Source organism: Nasonia vitripennis, chromosome 1 (assembly GCF_009193385.2).
Source record: "Nasonia vitripennis strain AsymCx chromosome 1, Nvit_psr_1.1, whole genome shotgun sequence".
Taxonomy (NCBI): Eukaryota; Metazoa; Arthropoda; class Insecta; order Hymenoptera; family Pteromalidae; genus Nasonia; species Nasonia vitripennis.
In genome coordinates, this window is record NC_045757.1 from 2,918,395 (window position 1) to 2,925,836 (window position 7,442).

Consider the following 7,442-nt stretch of genomic DNA (forward strand, 5'->3'; position numbering starts at 1 on the left):
TTTCTTCTACCCAATTATTAAACTTCATTATTGTATAACTCAATCTTTATTTATATTAAAACAAATTAATGCGATGTATAGATCAGTACTTAGTTACAGTACAAAATACACTTAAAACAGTAGTTCATTGGGTTAACATTTGGTTTCTTGTTAATCAAAAATAAAAAATGTATATTTTTATAAAAGCTTAAAATAATTTTATTGCGTTTCACTAGAAAAAAATAAAATTTTTTGTTACTTTTTACTGTCTCTTTGAAAAAAATATGTCATTTCAGCAAGTACTAGAAGCTGCAGCAGAAGTGCTCTCTGTAGCTACACTTGCAGGGTTTCTGCACTCTTTCAGAGCCTCTGAGATTTCTTCACTCTTCATATCTATTACTTCACATTCAAACTCGTCTGCAAAGGCTCTCCTGAACACTGGTATGGCGTCTTCTATCCTGACATTGGCAGACAACTCTTTGCTCAAACTTGTCACTCCCTTTTCTTCAATTCCGCAAGGCACTATGTGATCAAACCACCTCAGGTCTGTGTTACAATTTAGCGCAAATCCGTGACTTGTGACATACCGACTGGCATGAATTCCAATAGCACAAATTTTTCTGTCTTCTATCCACACTCCGGTATCAGGTGACGTTTCCCCTTTTAATCCAAATTCTGCACAAAGTCGAATAATCGTTTTTTCGATTTGCGATACGTAACAACGTACGTTCGTACGAAACTCTTTTAAATCGATTACTGGATACGCTACTAGTTGACCAGGTCCGTGAAAAGTAACAAGGCCTCCGCGATTCGTACGGTAGAAATCCGCGTTGAGAGCACGCAGACGAGATTCGTCTTCCTCGTCATAACCTTTGTTTCGAATGCCAACCGTGTAGACCGGATTGTGTTCCAAAAGTACCACGCTATTCGGAGTGTCGTACAAGTGTCGGTCCCGGTGGCGTTGAACGAGAGATTTCTGTAGCTGGAGGCCAGCCCCGTAACTCAGGCGGCCTGCCCAAAAAACTTTGACTAATCTTGAGGTCATCTTTTATATTGAAAATACGTTTTCTTGCCGATACTCAGTAAATTTGATAATTGACTCTCATTGTAATAATTTCATTTGTACTTGTAGATTTGTTCGTTCGTTACGATTAATTTTTAAAGAGAGATTCTGAACTTGATATTACGAAAAAAACACCGCCACCGCTGCTTCTTCTTGCTCCTCTAATCTTGCCTGATTCAGGACTTCTTGCTGCTCTATTGTCAGGTGAAGAAGTAATGAGACCTGATACGAATATTTATTAATAAGTTTTTTTAAAAAGGCAGCTATTCAATTTTATTAAAAAAGAAACTTACATAAGCATCAGTGGCAGCATACAATTTTTGTTTGTCACTCAGTGGCTGAATATGCCATTTACTTCTTCGTACAGATGAATCTTTACTTATTCGTTTTTTCAACTATAATAAAAATACTGTTATTAATATTGATGCAATCAATTACAGTAAATTATCAAAATCGTTTTTCTTACCAAATATGCTGTCAAGCGTTCCAAACTCCAGCGGCAAGATCTATTTAGAACTGAATTTGCGTATGGGCCGCAGTCTAGACAATTATTGTCAACAACTTTCTGTCCTGGAAATTCTTTGAAATCTCTTGTCAATTTCCAAACATCGCTGTAAGCATTTTTTGTAATGATAAGAACACTATCTTCCTACTTATACACAATAGAAATAGACTCATCTGTATTAAACACTTACTTCTTGATATTAACTCCAACAAGTTTGACTTTAGAGTGACTTAGTAGTGCAATCAAGCTTGCGGGTAATTTTTTAAGATTGTATATATGTAATAAGTGGCACTCTTTTTCATTCAAGCAAATCTGAGCCAAGGCAGTTTTTCCACTTCCAGTCTGAAAGCTAAATGGCCATTCCAAGTCAAAGCCAATTGCAACAACACGATCTTTACTATTTTCAACTTGAGTTCTTGGAAAGATATAAGAAAAATCAATGAATGCATTTTTTAATGTGATAAATAAAAGTCAATTAATCTGAACTTACAACAATGTATCACAGACACGGGCACAATCATGAAATTCACTAACATAATTTATCCGCCCCTTAAATAAAATTGGAGGCAGATCTTCAATATCTGGTTCTCTTGGAACTGGTTTCTCTATTGGCTGCTCCAAATTACAGACATATTAGTAACTTAAGCAAAGGTGCTGCACACATTATCTTTCAGAAGCTACTGTTACCTTTTCACCCGGTGGGAGTTTTCTAGCTGACCGTCTAAGACCTGAAGGCTGTACTTCTTTCTTGTTTTCTTGCAAATCCTATGAACACAGACAATTAAAATTTGTATTAATCAAATACAAGACTGAAAGTTGTAAGCATTAGTAGGTACCTGTTTATTCTGAGACTGATTTTTCACTGGTTCATTATTCGCTTGGACCTTTTTCAAAATATTCTCATCAAGTAGTTCAAGCTGTACTCTCAGAGTAGGTTTGAGCTTTTTGGATTCGCTCTCATCACTGTTTTCCTTCGCCTCTTTCTCCTTCTTGCTCTTGTTCTGCAAACAATGATCATCAGTAGAAACTGGTCGAAAAACAAGAGTTATGTGATTATTTGCTAGCTACACTATCTCGTTACGACAGCGACGATAAACTTGTGAAATATCGACGTCCATATATATATATATATATATATATATATATGTGTATAATTAGATAAAAACTGCTATACCCCCAAGATTAATAAAACAAACTTGACGTAAACATAATCAGTAAACAAACCCCACCTCCACGAGCAAAAAACTGCAGAACTCGGCAAAGACTGTATGAGCAACAACAGTTCGCGAGAGCAAAAAGCTCATGTAATCGCGCGCGAGCTACTAACCTATCGCACGCTCTGCTCCGATCCTCTCGACTAACTAACCTCTTTGAGCCAAGCGGTTATCGGCCGCGGTTGCCTCGTCGAGGCGGCAATCGCAGTACTACTGGCCGTCCGTTTCGACATACTTGTTGATAGATACACACTTAATACACTTGTATATGCACAGACGGCGTTTCGCACTCGCGCCGCGGCGATAAGAAGCGAGATTCGCTGTTTTCGCGTAGATAAGACGCGACCAAAAAATAGGTACTTATACGAACAGCTGCTCTTTCTTGACTGACGCGCGAGAGTAAGCAGCAGAGGATTGTTTACGTCCGATAAACTGGGAGTTTCCCGCCTAAAACTTGATGCGGATCACAGAGACATCTATATTATGTCTTCTACTGCTGTTGCAGCGCGCGGTATTATTCGGGCCTCGGGGGTTGATATTTATATATAGTTGAATATGGGCATTATTTTTAGAGAGCATTATCGTGGTTTTGTAAATGAAATTAATCAGTAAACAAACGTGACGCGTTATCGATACCTATAATTGTTGTTGTTAGTTCCCAGTCGGGTGAGAGCTTGGAGGCCATAATTTAAACTGTTTTTCATTGCGAAGAAGTTATAAATTAAAATTTTCTAAATCGGTATTCCGATGATACTTATATAAATTATATTTTGCGCTTAATTGAACCTCTACGTGAATCGCTTTTAATGAGCCGGTTCGCCTAGATCAGATCTAATTTTATTCGATCATTAGTTTAAACACATACAGCTTTTACTCATTTAAAACGGTATGAATAGCAAAATTTATTAGTGTAACGTTTAAATTTACGGATTTTTTTCGAAAATCGCGTTCCTCGGCTAAACTACGATTGGCGATACAGAATCTCGGGCAAAAAAGGCTATAATTTATGATCATCACTCGCGAGTACAGCACGACGACGAAAGAAAAAAAAATTGAAACTTCGAGTCCTGCAAACGGATAGCCACGGCCTCGCGTTGGCGAAGGTTAACAGCCAGGATGAATGGCTTTTCCAGCGCTAAAGGAAAGTGAAGCCGGCCGGACGATCGCTCCCCACGATAAGAGACCCACTTTTCGATTCTCTACGTACATACATACGTATACACATGCACATGCATGTATAAGCCACAAGTGCCACTGGCTTTCGCGAATGCTTAGCGAAAGTGTCTCTTATCCTTTGAATTTCATAATTTTGCAAAAAGACGTAATAAGAGCCGGGAAAGTGCTGAACGCTGCGAGGCTCGATAATCGATTTCGCCACTATCTCTTTCGCGCGGTTTTCCTTTCCTTTTCGATTCGACGACGAGAGAGGAGTCACTCGCAGGTGAGCACGGATCGAGGGGAAAAATCGTCTCGCTGTCCCGATCGCTTTCTCGATTTCTGCCGGTTTTTACGGCGCGACGACGACGGGTTTCTTGCAGTTTTCAGTTTTGCGGTTCGCATGACAAATTGCAGCTCGACGCTCTTTTCTCACCTATTTCTGTCGGTTCTGGAATCATGCTCTTCCAAGACAATGCGATTCCCACTGTGTGAAAGTCGTCCGCCGAGAGCGAGGATACGATTGATGAGAGATTTCCTGCGTCCAGATCTGAAAAACAAAAGCTCGATTTTAATCGATTGGCTGTACTAATTGCAGCGCGCGGTGTTGTCGCTCGCGCATATCAGTGTGCTTGCTAAATGAAAGTCTTTCTCTCGGAAAGTAAAGAGACGGCCAAATTAGTCCCGCTGTCTCCTACATGTAAATAGTCGTGTTCGCGCTTGTCGAGCTAATCAAATAAAGAAAAAGTATGTAAGCCGAATATGCCGAGCGAGAAAAATTTATGTACACAGACAGTAGGTCAGAGAGCAAACACACGTACACACCTATAGGTGCCATATACCTACACGGGAAAAATGATGTCGATGTCGACGTCGACGATTCGATAATTGATGATGTTCGGCTTGCGCGCGCCCTCGGCCGTGACCGTTAATAATTTCATTTTCAGCCGTCATTCGTCAATGGTTATAGGCTCGATCGAGGTCGCTGGTCGAGAGAGTACAATGCGTTGCCTGTCTGACGTCGACGTTCTGTATCCTCCCGGACGAAACGCTCATCCTTCGGATGGTATCCTCTTGGAATTTTCTCAACTTCTGTTTGGACATCTAGGAGTGTAGACGTGTGTTCCTTTTTCTGGGGCACCTCGATCTGCCAGATTGATTATTGATGAGCGTCATTAGTCCGTGACACCTGCGTGGCAAATGAAAATTCTTCATAGAGTCTGAGGTAGCGGTTCTTGGATTAATAATTCGATCGACGATTTTCGGAAGAAGCGCTCTTGGGACGGAGAAAGTTTAGTCCATATTCGATTTTTCCTCGATTAGGCGCGTTGATCGCCTTCTTTAGTAGTCGAGCACGTACTCCGCTTTATCAAATCAGCCGTGAAAAATATAGTCGTTTATCAAATCCCTGTAATTAAAATAACGAAATGAAAACAAGAATACCGGTAAATCGTTGGTAATCGCATGCAGAAGCTTACTCTACAAAAGTCAAATCGTCCACAAATTTACTGGCTTCCATCAACATGCGACTCGCACTCGGAACTATAAGTAATCCACATTTGCGATAAAGAATCACCCACTAGAAAGTCGCGCAAGTGTCTCGCATAATAAAAAAAAAAAGAGCGCGTGCGAAAATGTACCGAAAAAGGTCAGATTTCACGCATAATCTAACCTGACGGCGATCGACCTACAAGATCTGTTGACCTTTCGGGCAGCAGTGAAACCGCGTAACTCCGAAAAGCGAAAATTCTCAGGCATACCGGATCCACTCGCGCATATTTTTTTTTTCAATCCGAGAAGATAAGTGAATTGAAAAACAAGCTAGTTATACTGCGAATATGTGCAGAAAACTTTCGATCATTTTCAAGATCGTTTACAACTCTTTCACTCTGGGGAACGATATGACATAATTGCGCGCGCGCATCAAAAATAGAGAAACTTGGATTTGCTCACACGTATAGAGAGAAATCGAAAGATTGACGCTCATAAACATCCCGAGCAATTATGATTTACGATGCGGCCGCAGACACCGCCGAAAGCGAGAGCGAGAAAAAGAATTTTAAGGGAGCGACTATAAAACGTAGCGGAGAGCCTACTTTCGGGTGTAGCACAGTATGTGTAGGTCTTATATCTATACATTGCTCGCAAAAATGTGCACGCGCACGATATACAATCGTCGTCTAAAATCGCTCGACTGCGCGAGCGCGCCTGCCGCGAGAAAGTTTCCTTCGGAAATCGTCGCGCGATTTTCACGAGACAAAAGTAAAAGTCGCGCGAGACGCAGCAGCTGAGATCGTAAAAGGCCGATGGCGCGGTCGCGTGCATACGTACATGGACACATAAATACCGGGAGAGCCGATTTATCATAGTAGCTATAGGTACGTACGTATGTACGCGACGAGAGAAAGGCCCCGTTATCTATTACAAGTCGCAAGCGTGCGCGCACCTTCAATCTCACGCGCGCGCGCTTTTTTTCAAGCGCTCCGTAGCTCAAGTACGAGAGACTTATTAAATCGTCGGCTGCGTCATGACGCTCGAGCGATTTCGCGACTTGTATGTAATTACGATGCCTGTCAAATTCTTCAGTGCACAAGTCGAGAAGCGCAAACCGCTCATTACACACGTCGGCTCTTGACAAAACGATCGCCTACATATAATAAACAGCGAGCCGCACTCATCCTGCAGCTATCATCAAACAGCACTCGTTCGCCGGCTCCTATTTCACGATCATTAATTGCAGGCGAAGCCTCCAATTTCTTCGCTCGACTTTCACTCTTTTATTGTTCCTTATCAATGAAAAAAGAGAAAACGCTCGGAAAATCTCGGAAAACTCCGAGGTCTCGTGCACACCGCTACAGTCAAGTGTATACCTACGACGCGTTGCAGCTATCGATGAAAATTAGAAAGTGAATGACTGCTGTTGCTGTTGCGGCGGCGGTGGCGGCGGCGCGATATCTCGCGGGCCCCCCTTTTCTCTCTCTCTCTCTCTCTCTCGCTCTGTCTCAGTCTCTCGATCACTTTCCTTGGCCCTGGCCATGGCGGGAGATACATCAGGAGCCGCGGCCGCGCGCGGTCATGCAGTTTATTCGGTGTCGCGCGCGCGAGCTGCCCCCGTGCCGCCGCCGCTGCTCCGCTCTGTGATAGCTCCTCTTCTCACGGATTCTTTTTTTTCGGCTTCTTCAGTGCAGAACAGTAGAGCACCTGTAAAAATAAAGAGTGGACGTTAGTGGCTAGAATATTCCACAGTCTTGAATTCTGTTCTCACCGTTTGACATAGTTCATTCTATTACACCGAGGCTGGCAGGCGGGCGGCGTGGAGAGAAGAAAACGAGAATGTAAAATATAGTGTGCGAATTAGGGAGACCGGTCGGAGATAACGGAAGTGCTCGAGTTACACGAATTCGGAATGATGGAGGTGAGCAGGTAACGGATTACGAGGTCTCGTCGCTCGCACTAGCAGCCGCGCGCTCGTCGCGTCAAGTGCCGTTTAATCGAAAGTCGAAGCGCGCAAAAAAAAAGTTACAAG

General features: G+C 42.4%; 2 protein-coding genes across 2 annotated transcripts; both read right to left on the reverse strand.

Annotated features, from left to right (window-relative positions):
• Nucleotides 1-17: 17 nt before the first annotated feature.
• Nucleotides 18-2,924, reverse strand: LOC100123648 (putative lipoyltransferase 2, mitochondrial). The gene is made up of 8 exons (NM_001242439.1): nucleotides 2,875-2,924; nucleotides 2,384-2,548; nucleotides 2,235-2,312; nucleotides 2,038-2,159; nucleotides 1,738-1,962; nucleotides 1,509-1,653; nucleotides 1,336-1,437; nucleotides 18-1,264 (listed from the first exon to the last, which is right to left on the reverse strand). Exon 8 carries the CDS (start codon nucleotides 1,022-1,024, stop codon nucleotides 272-274), a length of 753 nt encoding a protein of 250 aa, NP_001229368.1. The 5' UTR covers nucleotides 1,025-1,264; nucleotides 1,336-1,437; nucleotides 1,509-1,653; nucleotides 1,738-1,962; nucleotides 2,038-2,159; nucleotides 2,235-2,312; nucleotides 2,384-2,548; nucleotides 2,875-2,924; the 3' UTR covers nucleotides 18-271.
• Nucleotides 18-3,149, reverse strand: WRNexo (WRN exonuclease). Its single transcript, NM_001242438.1, has 8 exons — nucleotides 2,914-3,149; nucleotides 2,384-2,548; nucleotides 2,235-2,312; nucleotides 2,038-2,159; nucleotides 1,738-1,962; nucleotides 1,509-1,653; nucleotides 1,336-1,437; nucleotides 18-1,264 (listed from the first exon to the last, which is right to left on the reverse strand). The coding sequence occupies exons 1-8, from the start codon at nucleotides 2,992-2,994 to the stop codon at nucleotides 1,163-1,165; spliced, it is 1,020 nt and encodes a 339-aa protein (NP_001229367.1). The 5' UTR covers nucleotides 2,995-3,149; the 3' UTR covers nucleotides 18-1,162.
• Nucleotides 3,150-7,442: the final 4,293 nt, after the last annotated feature.

What these genes read in the sequence shown, in the direction of transcription:
- WRNexo (NM_001242438.1), bottom strand. Translation starts at nt 2,994, where the DNA reads ATGTCGAAACGGACGGCCAGTAGTACTGCGATTGCCGCCTCGACGAGG. An exon ending in ATCAGTCTCAGAATAAACAG is followed by an intron (nt 2,313 to 2,383) that starts GTACCTACTAAT and finishes CTGTGTTCATAG; the next exon opens with GATTTGCAAGAAAACAAGAA. An exon ending in AACGCTTGACAGCATATTTG is followed by an intron (nt 1,438 to 1,508) that starts GTAAGAAAAACG and finishes TTTTTATTATAG; the next exon opens with TTGAAAAAACGAATAAGTAA.
- LOC100123648 (NM_001242439.1), bottom strand. Translation starts at nt 1,024, where the DNA reads ATGACCTCAAGATTAGTCAAAGTTTTTTGGGCAGGCCGCCTGAGTTAC.